The sequence below is a fragment of the Gossypium hirsutum genome, chromosome D01, assembly GCF_007990345.1.
Source record: "Gossypium hirsutum isolate 1008001.06 chromosome D01, Gossypium_hirsutum_v2.1, whole genome shotgun sequence".
NCBI classification, from domain to species: domain Eukaryota; kingdom Viridiplantae; phylum Streptophyta; class Magnoliopsida; order Malvales; family Malvaceae; genus Gossypium; species Gossypium hirsutum.
In genome coordinates, this window is record NC_053437.1 from 56,510,024 (window position 1) to 56,530,150 (window position 20,127).

The 20,127-nt window shown below is 34.0% G+C and overlaps 1 protein-coding gene across 1 annotated transcript; it reads right to left on the reverse strand.

Moving 5' to 3' along the window:
• Positions 1 to 15,237: 15,237 nt before the first annotated feature.
• On the reverse strand, positions 15,238 to 16,785 carry LOC107921281 (endochitinase 2-like). Its single transcript, XM_016851152.2, has 3 exons — positions 16,178 to 16,785; positions 15,901 to 16,054; positions 15,238 to 15,801 (listed from the first exon to the last, which is right to left on the reverse strand). Exons 1-3 carry the CDS (start codon positions 16,599 to 16,601, stop codon positions 15,408 to 15,410), a joined length of 972 nt encoding a protein of 323 aa, XP_016706641.1. The 5' UTR covers positions 16,602 to 16,785; the 3' UTR covers positions 15,238 to 15,407.
• Between the last annotated feature and the right edge of the window lie 3,342 nt (positions 16,786 to 20,127).

The following is a 20,127-nucleotide window of genomic DNA, read 5'->3' on the forward strand; positions in this document are numbered from 1 at the left end:
TAAAAATTTGTTTTCATAGATGGAGCACTAATTCGGGTATCGGGAGGTCATACACAGTTTCGATATACCGTCTGATGATCGAGAATCATGCTGGAGAAGGGGTAAGTTTTTCCAATATCAACTTAATTTTATTATTTTATCTCACTCGACCCGCGTTAATATAGCCATGTTATTAACTGTGTAGTTCATTTGGATGCCATATTCTATTCTAGATATTATGACGGTTATTCCTCGTCTACCCACGTCCACTCAAACCTATAGTGCATTAGTGCACTTGTTATCAATTTCCAGACAGTGGAGTGATATCATGGTGATCGAGTACTCTGGTGGTTCAATTGCATACAGTATATCTAGACACTATTAGTATGATTGGGGGAGATCCATGAGATTAACAAAAGGGGAAAATATGGAAATGATTGAGTGGAAGTGCATGAAGAATATATTACAATATGGAGCGGGCGATTGGGGAGTGTACTTCAGATTGATCGTGCTTTGGATCTGCAGCCTCGTTAGAGTACATACAGTGGTACTCTGAGATCTATTTTTGTTTGGTAGGCTGTCGATGGTAGTCGCCCCGCATATGACACGACTTGGGCAACTCCTTCCAAGTCTGCATTATGCACCAAAGCCAGAGGCAGAGTCGAAACTATACTCTAGGGATAGTTCTTATCATCCAGATTTGGGGGGCGAAGACTATTTCCCGGGCTTTCAGGTTATGAATAACATTTAGAGTTTGATATCTTCAACCCACTATCACCTCAATATTCCAGTCATCCCGGCTTGTATCCACCTTAATACTCTACTCCATTCCTTTCGGCCCGTATCCACCACCGTACTCCACTCCTCCCGGCCTGTATCCATAGCCGTACACCATTACTTCCGGCTCAAGTCTATCGATGGTGTTTGAGACATATGATTTTTCATCTACGTTTTGCACACCCCCACATGTAGGTGAAGAGAACGTTGATCGTTGCAATCACCCGCAACGTGAACGTCGAGCTCCACAATAATATACCATTAGGACCACACCATCAAACCATCAATTTTAAAGGGTTTTTTAATTTAAATAACTTTATATTTATGTAATGACTTTTTTTCCATTCTAGTTATTAATTTTAGGGTTTTCTTTTGCAATTTAAATAGTCAACTTTGTATTTGTGTAATGACTTTTTTGCGATTTCAGTTATTCTTTTTAGGGGTTTTTTGTAATTTAAATAATAAACTTTGTATTATTTACGTAAAAACGTTATTTAAATCAACAAAAATATAAACGCAACAAGCTTTAGAATAACTTTGTAATTCAAATTAGATTAATTGTGTAACACCCCTTACCCGAGACCGTTGCCGGAGTCAAGCACGACGCATTACCTAACTTAACTTACTAGTTCGGAGCATAAAAATTTGCTTTTAAAAAAATTTAATTCACTCACGTTCATTTAATATGTCTATAAAAGGGAATCTCGAGACCCTAAATCATGCAATAGAAATAGTTCGAGTCCAAACCGGGAACATTAATAATTTTTCAAATACTAAAACAAATTAAAACAATTCATTTCATTATTCACAATAAAACTGTCCACCTGCTCAATAGTCACTAATTTAATTATAACTCAAGTTACAAAACTCAAAATTTAGATCTGTAAATTTCCCTGAAACTAGACTCATATATCTTCTTACCATAAAATTTTTAGAATTTTTGGTTTAGCCAATTAGTACAGTTTATTCTTTAAAATATCCTTTATTTCACTATTCGACAGCTCTGACCCCTCTTCACTAAAATTTAATTATCTCATTGTACAGAATTTGGATAACATTCTCATTTGTTTCTATTGAAAATAGACTCACTAAGGAATCTAGACATATAAATTATATCTCCCAATTATTTCTGTACAAATTTTAATTAATTTCTAAATTAAAAACAGGGGATTTCAAAAACTATTTTGACCCTGTCTCACTAAAATTAAAATATCTAAAAATATACAACTCTTTTCCTTACTCTATTTCTTTCATGTGAAAATATACTCATTCATCTTTAATTTAATATCTCACTAAACTTCTAATTCAATTTCCATCATTTTTAGTGATTTTTCAAATTCATATCAATGCTGCTGTCTAAAAACTGTTCCATTGCAAATTTTTACTCTTTTATAATTTCTTTGCATTAACTATCATTTAAGCATACACAATACCAAAACACGTTCTTATATAGACAATTCAATAGTTAACCATTATCGAATATTTACTTGCTACTTCTTAGCCATATCATAAGAATACACACAAACTGACCAACTCCCTATACATGCCATATAAATCAAAAAGTTGTTTAACAAAATCTACCGGAGTAAATCTGGATAGTGTGATCGTTGATGTAGATCCAATCCTCTGAACATATATATATCAATCTACAAGAAACAATAAACACACACAAATAAGCTTGTAGAAAGCTTAGTAAGTTCATAGGCTCATAATAAAATCTTACCAAAATTTCACTAACAACATTAATAAACAAATAAAAATTCAACATTTCCTGCCAACCACAATCTCAAACAATGAATCTATCCAATCGAGCTCAATATCAGATATCAACTTCTATTCCAACATTTAGCTTCAATTGCACTTACAATTACCTGCCAAATTAAGGATCGTCTTACAGAATTGAGTACATCATTTGCCCAGTGTCACAATTTGCTTGAATTTTTCACAACGCTATAACTCAGTATGGTTTTCTTCACAGAAATACCATACCTACTTTTCACAACTCAGTATGGTTTTCTTTACCGAATTACCATACCTACTTTTCACAACTCAGTATGATTTTCTTCATTGAAATACCATACCTACTTTTCACAACTCAGTATGGTTTTCTTCACTAGAATACCATACCTACGTTTCACACTTAGCCATGAATCCACTATGGACTTATTCGTCAATTCATCACTGGTTACCGAACGTATGTACTCAATCCTGCATATCCTTAAATTTGAACTAACAATCTCATTTTATTCTCATTTTTACCGTAATCATAATTCAACAACAATATACAGATTGATACATTATATCATTCTCACATTAACAATTAATCATAAAATTTCAGCCGTATGAACTTACCTGGGCCAATTCGTAGAAGTTGTAAAAGTTCAAAAACTAGTTCGATACTTTTTCTTTTCCGCGTTTATCTTCGGATTCCCGATCTATAATATAAAATTTTCCATTCAATAGCATCTAATTCAATACTAATTTACTTCACAATTTATGCCTTTTAGTTTTTGAAATTACACTTTTACCCCCAAAATTTACAATTTTTACAATTTGGTCCCTACTCAATTAACCCTTCAATTGATCTAATTTTTCTCAATTAACACCTTATCCAACCATTTTAGAATACTATAAAGCCTTTGATATTCAGAATTTCAATACAAAACCCCAATTCCTAACTCTTTCACAATTACGTCCTAAAAATCATTTTATGCTAAAATCACTTAATAAAATCATAATATAATGAAATTTAAACTTAAAATATATATTAATTCATCATAAAATTCCATAAATTATTCATAGTAACTTAAAAAATCACCCTGGAATCAAAAACTAATGAATTCAATAGTTGGACCTAGTTGTAAAAGTCACAAAACATAAAAATTTCAAAGAAAAAGAAAGAATTGAACTCTCATGGTATAAAAATATGAGAAACTAGCTTGTTTCAGACCTCCTATGGTGTTTTTACTGATAAATTATGAAGAAATCTCTAGATTTTTCACTTTTATCTTTGTTTTATATATTTAATATCTAAAATTTCCAATTTTTCTCTTATTTCTCCTTACTTTCTTGCTGATTTTTCTTGCCCAACCGTCTAGCCCATATAATTTGGGCCTAATTGCCTTTTAAATCCCTCCTTATTAGTCACTTAAGCTATTTAATCATGATTTAACAAAATTTTCACTATTTTTAATTTAGTTCTTTTTAATTAATTGACTATCCAAACGTTAAAATTTTCTAACGAAACTTTTATACTAACTCAATGACAAGCCATAAATATCTTGGTTTATGAACTCGAGGTCTCGATACCTCATTTTAGACCCAATTTACCTATTAAATTCTTTTTAAATCACAAAATTCAATAAATCACAAAATTCACTAATTTAAAAATTCTTCTAAATTCACACTTGACCCATAATTATTAGTTTATTAAATTTTAAGACTCATCGGTTGGATTTAGTGATCTCGAATCACTGTTTTTGACACCACTGAAAATTAGGCTATTACAAATTGCAACAAATTTTAGACAAATTTTAGATTCAATCCTCTCTACATGTAGTGAATGTAATTAATAGGGCCTGATCAACATCTCAATTCCTACCCGATTGCGATGATTGTCCGATATAATAGTTTCAGAGTCGACATTTACTCTGATTATGACCAGCTAATCTGCATACGCCACACAGCTTCTTGTCAGATTTCTCGCTAATGTCCGTTTCGTTATGGATTCTGGATGAATGCGGACGGCCTTTCAGATTCCTATGCAGCCCTTTGTTTGGGACAAGCTCGAAAGTCGTCAGAGGCACCTCCTATGTAGATAGGTCAGGAAACACGGGAAACTCGTTCTCCCATACACGCAACGTGCACTCAAGGGTGTACTCTTCATCGATAAATTGTTCAACATTAAGCGAGACTTTAGCATAAGCTGCCACGACGGGTGCACAGGGATAATGAAGTGTCTGGAGCCTCTTGCAATTACACCGTTTGTTTCAAAGATCAACTCCGTAGGACTTAGGTGGTATACCGGGTTAACGAATGATGGTCTTTGTAACTTGAAACATTTCATTATGTTGTGAATATACTTCTACATTCATCGACCTCACCATCTACCAGTTGCAACCATTGCATTCTTGACATATTCGACAAACACGTGTCTCGCCTCCATTTGGTTGACTTTGTGCTGCCCTATTCTTGGCATCAAGGTAGCCAACCTGTAGAATGCAGCCGAGAAGACAGATGAAATTGAAATATGTCGTGTTTTTAACAACACGGAGTTAACCCCCTCCACCAAATTAGTGGTCATATGACCATGGAAAAAGCTCTCATCGAAACTTTGAGCCCATTACCATGACTCTATGGTACCCAACCATTGTCAAAAAAATATGTTTGTGTGACACTCCATGTTACTCTTAAGTCTAGTCATCCTTTGCAGGAAAATGTATGGCTCTAGCTTGTGCGTTGTGTATGTATTAAAAAAATATAAGTTACAGTTTCGCCCTAAAACATTATGTTATATATTGAAAGGATAAGGTTATTCTTTACCCATTCTCACAACTTGTCTCCACTAGTCTGCATTCTTATAATTTGGGTGGAAGTTATTCACGATGTACTGAATGCAGTAAACGAATCTCCATGGCACACCGAAACACCTAATGGCGACAATTAATCATTTCCTTCTATTAGAGATGATGCAAATATTATCGTTACTAATAACATACCTCCGCAGGTTTGTAGGGAAGAATTCTCACGATTCTATGTTCTCCTTAAATACGATGTCAAATGCTATCGGGAGCACGTTCTTGTTCCCGTCTTGAGCAACCACAAGAAGTAGGATCTGTGTATATTTACTGTATAGCCACATCTGATCTACTTGCACAAACGGCTTGCAGTGGAGAAATGCATGCATGCATGCATGGATCAAACGTCCAAAACATTAGTTCGAAATTTTTTTTCCCAGTTGTAGCTGGTCATTCAGGCCGTAATAATGTAACAGTCTATTTTCAGTGAAATCAAAACAGTGGTTTTGGGACCACAAATCTGAGTCTGTAAGAAAAATTATTTTAAAATTATTTTATAGTCTATTATATGATAGGAATGTCGTATAAAAATTTTGTTAAGAAAATTTCACCAATTACATGTTTAATTAGATGGAAAGGACTAAATTGCATAAAATGAAAAAGTTGAATTCTAGTAGCTAAAGGGATCAAATAGCTATGGAATTCAAAATTGGAGGTCCTTATATGACAAATAGACCATTAAGAGGGGTTAGTAGATAAGTATGATGATTCATCCATGGAAAATTAAATAAAGAAAAGGACAAAATTGGAAAGATGAAAAATAAAGATGATAAAAAAAAAGAAAATATCATCATTTTATATCATCTTTCCTAAATAAAAACATGGAAACCCTAGTTTAAAAGAGCTTGAATATAGCAAGTTATTTTGACTCAATTAGATCCGGATAGACCAAATATGAAATTGGATCGAGAAAAAGACAAAGTAACCAATTAGTAGATTTTGTATACACGAACATTGTCGAGGTAAGTTTGTGTAACTAAATTGTGTATATTTATATGTTTGAATTGAATGTTGTATATGTGAATTGTGTAATTGCAATTTGTATGAAATTGACTACATATCTGACAATTCCCGATAAATGTCAAGTCCTGTTTGAATAAAAGAAATTCAGCGGATATAGGATTTCCCGTATTGATTGTGATCCTACATATGTTGCGGACACACCATAAGAGAGTACCGTTATGAGCCCTTTTGAGCTTCCCGTTAATAGCTCTTCAGAGCATCCCGATCGGTTGTGATTTTACATGTGTTGTAGACACACCACAACTCTTATGAGTGTCCCATTATATGGTTCTTCGTGAGCTTTCTGATTATAGACTCTTTGTGAGTTTCCCTATATAGCTCACTTGAACTTCTCAATATATGGCTATCCGGGGCTTCTTGTTAATGGCTATTCGGAGCTACCCATTATTGGTTCGTATGAGTTTCCCGATTATGGCTCTTATGAGCTTCCTGTTATACAGCCTAGATAAGCTTCCCGTTACATAGGTCACATGAGCTTCCCGTTATATGGCTCGAGAGAGGGCTTCCCGATTATGTGCTTTAACGAGTACTCCTGATTATGAATTGACGGATTATAGATTCGTACACTTCGTGTGTACTACTTGTGTATCCATCGATATTTCAAATGGTTCAACGGACAAAGTTCTGATATAAGTTAAGATGAATTTTGAATGAGACATTACCTGTACATACCTGAAATACTTGGGAATTTGATATTTGATGAGATCATCCCTGATTCTTGATATTCACACGAAATACTTGACTAACATGTTTAATGAAGTTGTGTGTTTAGGCAATTAGCCAAATTTGCTTGGATGCATTTTTGTATGCTTACCTTAAATGTACATGAATGGTAAGTTAATTTCCTGTTATACGAATTTACTAAGCATTAAATGCTTACTCTGTTTTATTTCCTCTGTTTTATAATACTTCGGAAGCTCGTTGGGTTGGAAGCTTGGCAGAGATACTTCACACTATCCAATAGCTCGTTTCGATATAAAAAGTAAATTAAATCTTAGGTTATAATGCCATGTATAGGCTAAAAGTGGTCAAGAATGGCATGTATGTGTTTGGTTGAATTTAACCATTAGAATGGTTTGTGATGAATATGTTTTGATGTGTAAATGATTAAATGCCAAAGTTACATATTTTATGTAATTAAATTGGTTAATTTATGGGAGCGCACCACTAATTTTTCCATGTTTTTGTTGAATTTTGTGCAGGGGTGCAATTTGGGGCTAAATAGAAGAAAAAGGAAACAATTGGGCTAGATTGAAGAAAGAAGCAAAGAAGGAGGGCCAAAGCAGAATTTTTCCAAGAATAATTAGCTGAAATTGTTGACTTAGTGGGAGATTATTTTGGGATATTTTTTTATATCATGGAATATATTTCCTTGATTTTCTATACTAGTTGGCTCTTAATTTAGCAAGGCCATTAGTATAAATAGATGCTATATTGTTAATTTTAATCATCAATCAAAAATATTAAGCTTTTATCTTTCAATACATTCTCTCCTTTCTCACGTAGCATTTGTTGTTTCTTTAGTTTCCTTTCCTTCAAATTATTAATTTCCAGTAGCCAACCACCCATTTACCTTTACTTTCAACTATTCACAATTTCTTTATTGTCTTTAGTTTCCTTTACTTTCAATTCCTAAAATTTCTAGCTTGTTACCACTCACAATTTACAATTTCTTTTTCAAATTCTCTTTTCATTCCCAATAGTCAACCACCCCACTTTAATATATTTTTCCAACCCCCATAATCAATCACGTCACCCATCTTTTCACCCATTTACCTTATTTAATTTATCAAATACCAACATGCCCCAAACCTTAGCCAACTAAACCCATTTTCAACTTTAGGTCGGAATTAACCTCGTCAAAACCCGTGAGTTACGAACCCGAGCGATTTAAATCCTAAATTCCAATACTTATTATTTCGCCAGATTAAGAGTATGATTTTGTCAGCTCATAAAGTCAGATCAACACTAAGTCAAAAAAGACGTCGTTTGATTTAGTGTGATTAGACGTATAGTTGGAATTCCGAAAAGAATGTTTCTAATCGGTTTTATGTGAACACATTGGCGTGCCAAGTGGAGATTGCTGTTTGGTTCCGTCAAGGGAAGTAGTAACTGGATTTAAATGTCCCACGCGGTTGGGGGCATTGGTTCGAGCTAGGCTCTTCTAGAATGTAAAGCTGTTGGAGTTCTAAATCACGAATGTTTCGTGGTTGTTCGATCGGTAAGGGTTAGTTATTGGACGTTCCATAACTAATTTACAAAAGGAAGAGTTGGTGTCCGAGGCGTCCTTGGTAGCTATAACTAGCTTATTGGAAAAGAGGAGTTCATCCAATTTTGAGGATCGGTTCAAAGACGAGGAAAATTCGCGCCTAAAGCTGAGCTTATTCTAATTAATTTTTCTTCATATTTATTTCATTGTTTTTATTATCATGTTTTCAACTTTTACTTTTGACGTTATTTTTCTGTTTATTTCAGGTCATCAAATTTTATCCCCCCGAATTTCTTGGGCATGGCAGTTGCCCCGACGTAAATCTGGTCAAGAGAGCAACAATTTACAGTAAACCATTCTCTGAGGGATCGACCTTACTCCCTATACTGCATAATTTGCAAATTAAGGCGTAGGCTTATATTGGTGGAATCGACACCCATCAGTAAATATATAAGGCTATATCATGTTTGGTGTGAGATTGATATGGTTAATTTGTTAGTAATCTTATAAGTATTGTTTATATGCATTTTTGGTCAAATAGGTAAGTTTGGATATATGTATTTATGAGGTGATATATCATGTATAAGATTTGATTTTTGGTTGGATTTGAATGTCTTGGATTGACTTGTGAATGTGTTAATGTATTAATATAGGTGCAAGGCAAGTTTGGGTGAGAAATATGGCTTGGAAATGGTCTTATTTTATCCACACGGGCAGAGATACGGGCGTATGTCTTAGTCATGTGTGACACACGGCCTAGCACATGGGCATGTGTTTTGGCTGTGTGTCCCCTGCATCTTTAAAAATTCAAAACAGAATGCTCAGAATTGATCATACGGCCTGGTACACGGGCATGAGGCTTGGCCGTGTGACCCCTGCACCTACATATGACCTAGCATACGGGCGTGTGACTTTGTTGTGTGACCCAAGTCATAGAGTTACACGAGTACGGATACGGGCTGGGACACGGTCGTGTGCCCTATTTCGAATGCCCACACGGTTTGACTACACGGGCGTGCGTCCCTTGCACATTGGAAAAATTTTGATATTTTGCAAAAAATTCTCTAAGTACCCGATTTAGTTCTGACTTATTTTTAATGCATATTTTGGGCTTCAAGGATTGATAAAAGGGACTATATGATTGCTTATGAATAGATTCTGATATGATTGATAAATTATATGCAATGTCTGTTATACGTTCTGTAAATTTTGAGAATGCTTTGTAACCCTATTCCAGCGACGGATATGGGTTAATTACAAATAAGGTCGTGTCTATAACTCAATGACAATCCTTGACACGTACTCCTGCATAGCGATTATCCATCCCTATAACTCATTGTACGACCCATCGAAATCTCTATACAATTGTTCCATTGACATCTGTTTAGCTATCCATGCCTTTTGGTATGATACTCGATACTTGAATCGTGCCAGCATTTTAGTAATCAGTACCCAAACTTTAATGGTTGGTATGTCTTTCACCATTGGCATGATGGACGTACAGATTGTTTTAGAATCAAGTTTTCGATGATATTTTGTCATACGTGTTGAAGTGCATGTGTGAGGCCCAACAAATTTTTGTATCTCCTATATCTGCGACTTCTAGATAAATGCAGCTTGTATCCGCTAATTGCAGCCTTCCGTCGGCCTCCAACACTCCCTAATATATAATGTCGGTTTAGACACGGTGACTTTGTAGTCTACTGATATATTTATGCTATGTCGTTTAATGGAAAATACGCACATTTCCTTACTTTCGAATCTCTAGCAAACGAACAACTCCTCAGGATCGGAATCTAAGGCCAACCGATGAGCTGATAGTATTTCAGGGTACTTCGAGAACTCGGTCGCGTGCGCCACATCGAGGTGTATCAGCGGCATGTGTGCCCTAGGATTGTTGTGTATTACAATACGACGAATCTGATTCTCAACTAAAGACGCGTTAACGTTTTCATTGTCACTCACGCCTTCGTCGTCAATATCATTTGGGATCTCATCCACGTCGGGATCACTATCACTATCGACTTCGTGATCATAAGGATCACTACTACGATATATATCATCACCAACCACATTAGTCTCGGGTGCAGCATTAAGATCGATGTCGATCCCGTGTATAGTCGATTGACTATCAACGTACGGTATCGGAACCACCATACATGTCTCTTGAGCTTCATGTTCTTCACCTAATGGAGTGGGATCTTCAGTTGGCTCCACACCAGCTAACTTAGCAAATAACTGAATCGGTGCATTTTGGCTGCTCCAAGTGCCACAATAAGGAGCGACCATTGTGTCTATGTCTTCATCGTCTACAAGTTTCATTTCGGTGAATTTTATGGTATCTGTCGAAACTGGGAACTTGTAGAAAAGCTTTGAGATCATTCTCCCACAACGTCTATCAATTTTTGCACTAATAATTTCCTTCATATCATCAAACGAGATATTTCTATTAAATCTCATTGCTACTTGTTGGCGACATTCAAATATACATCCCACAGTTGTTGTCAAAATTTCTCCATCGAAATAAACGCATATGAAAAACTGATTCTCCATCTTCAATACTAGATCTGTTAAAAAAATTCAAAAATCTCAAAACAGTTTCGAATAGCAAAAAAGTTATTTACATAAATTTTTTAATGTAAAATTTTTCATTCAGAAACTAACAAAATTAATAACCTAACAAAATAACTTTCAAATAACAAAATTACTAACAAAACTTTCTATTCTATTTAAAAAGAAATAAACTAAAATACCTTATCCTTCTTTTTGTTTTCCTTTTTTTCTTTCTTCTCGCTATCTTCTTACTTCTGTTCTACTAAATTTTTTGGATATCTCCCGATTATTTGTTTTTCAGGTGAGTTTAAATAGGTGAAAAATTAAGCACTAGTGGCACCTATAAGGTAGGAGTCACCAGTGGCGCGTACCAGATAGGCACCACCTATCTCATACCACATTCGTAGATATACACGGGTCATGTATTGTACCCGAAAAAAATAATACAAGTGGAGCCGCCTATGAGGAAGGAACCACTAGTAAAATAATATTTTTAAAAAAATAAATATTTTAAAAAAAGGTGGTGGCGCCTATGAGAAAGGATCTATCCAAAAAACATACCATTTCCGCAATTAATCCCACTGATAACCTATTTCAGAATTAATTTTTTATATTATTTGAGTAAATTAACCTTAATCATACACCTGACTTGAATGAACAATATCCCTGTAGAAAACTGTTCATAGACCTGACTTAAATAAAACATCCTATTCACTTTGGTTCAATTCAAACTCTCTATATTGATGTCAGTCCAACAGCAACCAATTTGTCAACAATCTAACTAGCTGCCACATTTTATGACGTGTGTTCATTAGATTGGTCTAACTGTATTGGAATCTAAATTATCCCCAAAAACTTTTTAATCCAAAACCAAATTCACAACAAGTAATTTGTCAACAATTCAAATTTCGTTTCCATCCTCCAACATGGAGAATGTGTTTTTTGTCCTCCAATTTATTGATAAATTAAATTTTTAATGTTTACAAATTTTTAATTTAGTTTTAATTTTTAAAAAATAAAATATGTAAATTCAAAAAATACATAAAATTTTGAAACAAGACATAAAAGAAATTAGCATAATAAATTAATTTTTGATAACAAAAATGAAGAAAGGGATGAGAGAATAATATATAAAGTGAATGCAATAAGATTGATACCTATGACTCGTCTTTATGTTGGATTGTTTAGAGTTTGTTGTAGCATTTTTGTTTGATTAGAGAGAGAAAAAGTTGGGAATTTTACTAATTTTTATAGGGAACAAGAGGAGTGCAACTATTGTTATACTCTAGTATACTAGAAACGCTTGTAACAGCATTGAATTGAGTTGTAAGATGGTGTCCATCAGATTGCAATATAGTGCGTTTCACTATGACATCTTTAGTTTTATTTGTAAGTAGCTTTCCCTCGGGGCTCTAATGAATTCATGCCATCTATGTTACCTTTAAGGCTGTCAGAATACAATGGATGCAAAATTTCTAGCTACTTTATCATCTTTTTGAATTGCTTGAATTAATGTATGGTTTATAAGTTTTGCTTACCAAAAATTGTTAAGGTTTCATGATTCTTAACAACTTCTGTATCTTGGTTTCAATAAATACATATGAAATTTTTAATGATTTTTTATTTTTTAAATAAATTTAGTGATTTTTATGTGTTCTTTAACTTATTATAAATTTTTCTTTTTGAAAAAAAATTATGTATTTGTTACATTTTTATGAAATTTTAGAATAAAAATCATATTGACATAGGTTTTGTTTAGTGTGCTCTTCAAAAGGCTGTGCTAAACAAGTAATTTTTGTTTGAAAATTTTGATTTTTGAAAAACAGTTTTACTCAAATGGAAAAGCTTTTCCTGAATCAAAAACACTTTTAGAATCTAATTTACTTTTTCATCCCTCCATTTTTCTTCTCCCAAAAATTTTTGTTATTAGGACAAAATCAACATAATATGTTGAGAGTTAGGTTGCAGTGGTGTTTTTCATTGTAACCACATTTTGCTTTGGTTGGAAATTTTTGACTTTATATTCATCCTTATAGTTATCTTATCAACAACAAAAACATGGGATATTTGTCTGATGCAACACATTTGAAAGACTCCAATATGGAAGAGTTTGTTTTGAGTATGACATTTGAAGAGATCTTACTCTTTATCTTGACAGTAGGCTTTGGAGAGTCCAAGTCCAAACATGAGACTTGTAGAAGATAGTTCTTGGAAATATTGTTTCCCAAGAAGATAAAGATCAAGCTAAAGCTTTTGAATTTAAATGGTTGTTTTCCATTTTAATTGGAGATAATTTTGAAGCCTTTGTATATGGATGGATCTTGGGATTTAAGATTGACACAGTTATAGAGAGTTCATATGTTCAATGTAAGAAACCTTTATTAAGAGAATTTTATTGTTTATTCACCTTTGAGTGATTAGTTGGCAGCCTTTTGTAAGTTAGGTTATTTAGGGAGAGTTTATACTAAATGTACTAGAGTGAGATAGCAATTCCTCGAAGGTTCGGATAGATTGGGCTTGAATTATCATTAGTACCATAAGTTTCGTAGTGAATTTCTTCTTTGGGCTAGGCCTCGCAAGCGTAGGTTAAGTCTAAATTGCATAAACAATTTTTTTGTGTTTTATTCTTTCGTTAGTCCTTACTTGTGCCAAATCTTGTGGCTGCATCGCATACCATACCCAGTTGTCACAACCTAGCTAGACGTACTTTCAATTGGAATCAAAGCCTTCCACCTAATGTAATTGGCGAGATATTGTGTCGCTAGCAATCTACTGTGAAGTCTATAAGGAAAAACAATTCGACTATACATCCACGACTCTTGGATGGATCCAACTATGTCTACTAAATAACTCGAATGAGAGCTTTTATCAAATCAATTGATGAAAAAGTATGAAAAGTTGTGTTGAAGGGATGAAGTCCTCCCCAAACTCCTGAAAGAAATCCAAAACCCGAAGCAAGTTGGATTACTCAAGAAAATAAGGTTGGAAATTAAAACTCCAAAGCCTTGTATTCTATATTTAATGGTGTAGATTGACTAGAGTTTAGAAGAAGTTCTAAATATGTCTCAGCATAATAAGCTTGGAATATTTTGAAAACTATCCATAAAGAAACATCTAGAGTTAAAATGTCTAAAGTTCAAATGTTGATTACTTGGTTTGAAATATTAAGAATATTTGTAAAAGCGAATCAATTTCTGAATTTTATGCTAGAATTTGTGTGATATAATTCTGCTCCTGGCAAAGAATGTTTCCAGGATCCTAGTTTCAAAGAGGCTACGTTCATCGCCCGAGGAGTTTGCAATTAAAGTGGCAACTATTAAAAAAGCAAGGGAGGGATGAGTTTATTGGTTCAATTTAGTGAAAGCTTGAACAACCAAAGTCAATAAATTCCATCAAACAATTATCTTCTCTTAAACATTATGTGATAAATAAATAAATAAATAAAAAGAGAAAAATAGCCAATTATCATAATAAATCATACAAAAATCATATATTCTTTAATCCAAACTTAATGCCACATGTTAAAAGTTCTAGCTCTCTAGATTATGCAAACCAATACCTAATATGGCATAAATAATAATAATAATAATAATAATAATAATACATAAGATCTTTATTTTAAGGAAAATACGTAAGATTTTTGGATGTCATAAAGAAGAACACAGTAAAATATTGATTTTATTTTCTTGATCTTACACAATCCCTTAATAATGAAGGCAATACACTTTCTAGTGTTTTAATGTGCGTGAAACCTTTAATTTGGTAGGTATATCAAGTAAGAGAATGAATATGATTTAATTATCATTAAAATAACTTAAATCAAATAACTTGGTTCTTGACTTAATTGGATCTTAGGTTAGAAGCTTACAATGCAACGATTAATCTAGATTTCGATATTGTTTATAAGCTTTAGTTATTTAGTGCTATATCTTAGTATTAATTAGCTCCCGGAGATTTAACTGACTAGCCTAAGAAGATAAGCCAACGTTTTTACAGCTTCAAGCATTGGAACCCTTTCCTGGTATCATATAACATAATCACAGAGTTTGATGTTGTAGAATGTTGTCTCAGGAATTTAAACATGCATGGTGAAGTATATTAGAAGAAAAACGGAAAAAGGAAAAGAAAGCACCCATTTTATTATTCTCTCACAAATCATCAAAGACAAAATAAAGGAACAGTGTCATAGCAAACCCAACAAAGCTGGATCAGTTCACTGTTGTGATGCATACAGAAGAAGGTCAAACATCTTTATTTGCACGTTTACTGATTTCATTAGAGACAAAAAGCTACATTGAGTCCACTAAGACTCCATTCCCGAAAGGCCTTTGGTTGTAGCAGTCAAGATTGTTACCATAGCCAACTCCTAGCATGTCACAGTACCTCTTATAGAACCCAACGCGGTCTTCTACCTTTGCATCCCAACCCTTACCGCATTCAAGGCCTCCGTTGATAATATTTGTGATCACACCATACCCTGGAACCCGTCCCGCTGCCTGATCACTACCAGAGGGTGACCATGCTCCGACGACCACATCGTGGCAAGATGGCTTCGGTGATTGCGGAGTCATCCAAAACCAAAACGCAGACTTGAAGGAAATTGTGGGATCACTTGATAGCAGGTCTGGGTTGTTTAACAAGTCCACCCCTATGGACCTTCCACATTGCCCGTAGTTGTAGTTCCTGAAACACCAAAGTTGATTAGTTATGACAATGTCAACATCTTACCATAAATATAGCATTTCAAGAGAAGAAGCGAATAGTGAAAGAGGATGCAGTTACCAAGTAAGTTGCATGGGACCCCGGCCAAAATATTGTTTACCAGGAGCACAAGGGTAGTTCGGATTCCAAGCGCAGTAAGGGGAAGGGTTCAATTCCCTATTGTAACAGTATCCCCATGCATAATGACCATCCGGTGCAGCCCACCCTGCCCCACCTGCAGCAATGCATCAATCATCAAATTTAATTTGTTAAATCGATAATGTTTTCTGAGATTGTCTGCAAAAGTCATGTTGAAAAGATGATGAACATTGTGTATCTAGTTTCGAAATGGACTAACCAGTAGTTTCATGGGAAGTTTGGGCTAAGAAGGCAGCTATTTCCCTCTTCCGAGTAGCTTGGTCACCAGTTGTAGCGAAGGCAGGAAAAGAACTTGCAGCAGCAATGAAAGCATCATAGGTATAGAAGCCACGGGCAGGACAACCCCCATCGTTCCTATGCAAAAGCATCCGATCAAACTTCTCTCTTGATATAAGATTGGTTAGCCCACCAGGCCCAGGGGCAGGGCCACTACCGCTGCACTGACTTTGGCAACCAGGAACTGTGCAGTAGTTAGCAGTACTGCCACACCAACCAAATTGGCTACAACATAGACCACCGGGGCAAAGAGCACCGCCTGCTTGCCTTCCACACTGCTCAGCTGATCCTATGACTACATAGGATAAGAACAAAATAAAAACTGACAAGGGCCGAAGAAAGCTCATTTTTTATTTGATTTTGTCGATGTGGGATGAAGCACGAATGGAAGGATGCACATTTATATAGAGTGGGAGTGATGGTGAACCATAGGTTGATATTTTTTTACTGTTAGTTTAGATCGGCTGGATAAGAAAAAAGGTAGCAAATATAAGGATCCGAACTCAAGACTTACACTACACCTAATGAACTGAGATTTTTATCTCATCATGTGCTTGACTTGTCAATTTAAGGTGGTAGAGCATCTTACCTTCATTATCTGAAAACGGAAACTAAGGACTGGTACGTGGGCGGCTATTCAATCATTTTAACTTCTTGCACATGAATTCTTTTTCTTCTCTTTTAAATTCTTGCACATGAAGTCTTATAAGGGGCCAACATTAAATTTACTGTCGCTCGTGTAGGTGAGAAACCAACAACGGTTTTGTGCATTGATTATGTTTCATATATGCTTTTAATTACAAGCTATGGTCATTATTTATTTAAGCTTGATAAAAATAGAGCATAGGTAAAGCAACAGGGAGAAGAGCAATGTTTTCCGTATTATCCAAGACATTACAGAAGGAATATATGTAGCATACGTATATATCCCACGATAACTTTATTAAAAAGAATTGCACTGGGCAAGAGTTTTTCAGACACAATAATAGCTCGCATTGGTATGGTATGTATATATTTTTAATTTCCTTTTTGTTTTTACCAAATTTTCTTAGTCGAAAATGAATGAAGTTTGCATGATTACATGTGCGTAGAAGTGATCCACATCAGATAAAAACATTAACTCCCATGAAATTATAATTGCCCTGAAACTTCAACACAGTTGAACAATATTATGAGACATACTTACCCTACGTAAGCCGAATTAGCGTAGAGGAAGGCAGCTTCATGGGTGTTACCGTTGACGCGTATTTTCCACGCACCAAAACAGCAGAGTCCTCAGGGAGATTTTAGCATTATTAGCAGCCAAGCACCCAGAGGCGGCTTCTGCCTGCAATATTAAATTATGTGCAATTTTAAATAGGTTCTGGTATCCTGCATTTATTAGCAAACCAAACTTAGATAATCCACATGATCAAGTCTTTTGTCACTGCATACTCTCTTGTAAATATTTTATTAATTCGTCTCTTTCTCTCTAAAATATGACATTTCTTTTAATCCTCTTACGAGATCTGCCACATCCAACTTGCTTAAACAATACTAAAGATTAGGTTAACAAGTTCATGTAAATGGCAATTTATTTTTAGGGTTTTTCTAATATTTATAGTTATTATTTTTCAAAATTTAAAAATACAAATATATATTCAAATAATTACAAAATAAAATCAAATAAATACAAAACATAAATAGATGAAGAATCGAAATATAATCAGATGACTCACATATATAATATTAAAACCTAAACATAATAAAACTCAAACTTAAACATAAGCATTTACAAAAAAATATTAAAATCTCGGCGATTTTGAATTCAACTAATTTATTCTATTATACTCTTTTATCGCTCTAATAAACTAAAGGTAGTATTTTTTTATAAACAAAGGAAGTCACATCTACAATGGTCACGACTCAACATCATCTATTAAAATACGCCATATTCTAGCAGGGGGATCATTGGAAAACTGGACTTGTACGTGGTTCTTCATCTAGCAAAAGTTTACTCATAAAGTGCGTCCCAATTCCATCAAAGTATTATGGTTAGACGTTAAATCATTGTTATTTTATCATCTCCGCATATGATTTTTTTTGATTTTGGAAATATTGTTGAGATATTAGTGTTTGATTTTCAACTTTTATATTGTTTCGGAATTTATAATTATTATTTTTATTTGGATCTTACATTTAGTATCAAAGTGCATGTTGTTTAATTTCCAACGAATTGCAAATAATGTAATTTTATTATTGAAATAAAAATATGCTTAGGGTTCTTTGTACTTTTTACTAGGGAATATTTATCTTGATCTTATGCATAATATTATATTTTAGGTTGATTTTTTAACGATTGATATGATATTTGATGAATTTTTAACATTATTATGTATTTTCAGCTGGCATTGGATAATCAAAAAAATTGTAAAAATTCGTCCTAGAAAAGAAGATTTTCAGTTACAGTGGCCAAACCATGGCGCAAGGCCGCCACCTTCTAAGGCAGTAGCAAATTTAGTGGCCATGCCGCAACCTTCTATATAAGTACGCAAATTCGCCCCAAAGCCACGGTGGGCCATAGCATTAGCTCAGATTTTGCTTTTCGCACGCCTGATGAGTTTTTCGAGCATTTTATAACTCCTGCGATGCTTTTGAATGGTTGTATGATGCATAAATTTATGTTTTATGTATGAAAATGTCACTTTGTGTCTTTATTATTTACAACTTTATATGCCATGTTAAATGCAATATTGTATAATATTGAGTTATAATGTTAAATACAATATTATATAACAATGAGTTAAGAAATAGAATTTTTAATAATATTCGTATGCCAACCTCCAAATTATACTGTTCAAGAGATCCCAATGATTATGTAAGGAACGATACTGAAAAAGTAAACAAAGAGATTAGTAAGTATATGTTAGCAAAATAATGGCATTCACGTCAACAGTTTTCAACTGACTAGCCCTAGGAAGAGAATCCAACATTTTTACAGCTTCAAGCTTTGGAACCCTTTGCTGGTGTCGTATAACATAATCATAGAATTTTATCCCGTCGGAACATTTTCAAATATTTATAGTGTTTCAATAACTATAAATGAATGAGTGTAATTAATCAAAAGTTATATTATTTGATTTTCTAAAAAAGAATTATAACTATTTAAATAATATTATTTGAATAGTTATAATATTAAATGAATAATTATGTTTTATTTTAAAGACATTATTATTCAGAAAGACACGTATTGATGAAATATGTCTCTATGAAGAGACATGAAAATTCTTATAAATAAGAATGTGATTTCATTTGGAAAACACACCAACAAATTCTAATATTCTTTCTTTCATTCCTTCATTTTCTAAATTATTAGATTATTTTATAAAGTATTACCGCAGAAATCCTTTATAAAAATTGAGTTTCTTGTCATACATTGCTCAGTGTGTAGTAGGCTATTCTCGTTAGTGCAAAACACAAATAGTCATTGGCTTCATTGTATCCTCGAGGTTAATTTGCTTTAAACTCATTTGCACACCGAAAATAGGTGGGGGCAAATATAACCTTAAAGATAGTGACTTGATACACGCCTTGGAGCCTTGTCCTATTTCTTTTTTTTTTTCTATTTGAGTTTCGTTCATGTGTTCAAGATTTTCTTCACCGGAGATTTGTACTAACAATTTTAAGGTTATATAATTCATGATGACTACCACAACACATGAAAGTGGAACACTAAGGAAGTTGGCTTCCAACTTGGTCAAACTTGATCGATTGATGGTGGCAATTTTCGACGATGGCAGAAAAAGATGCACTTCTTATTATCAACTTTGAAGATTGCTTATGTTTTGAATACTCCAAGACCTAAAGAGAATGATAACGAATCTGTTGCTGCAA

Excerpts from the sequence above, each read along its gene's own strand:
- LOC107921281 (XM_016851152.2), bottom strand. The coding sequence starts at position 16,601 with ATGAGCTTTCTTCGGCCCTTGTCAGTTTTTATTTTGTTCTTATCCTAT. Across the intron at positions 16,055-16,177 it reads AACTTCCCATGAAACTACTG|GTGGGGCAGGGTGGGCTGCA; the intron begins GTTAGTCCATTT and ends GCATTGCTGCAG. Across the intron at positions 15,802-15,900 it reads GGTCCCATGCAACTTACTTG|GAACTACAACTACGGGCAAT; the intron begins GTAACTGCATCC and ends TTGGTGTTTCAG.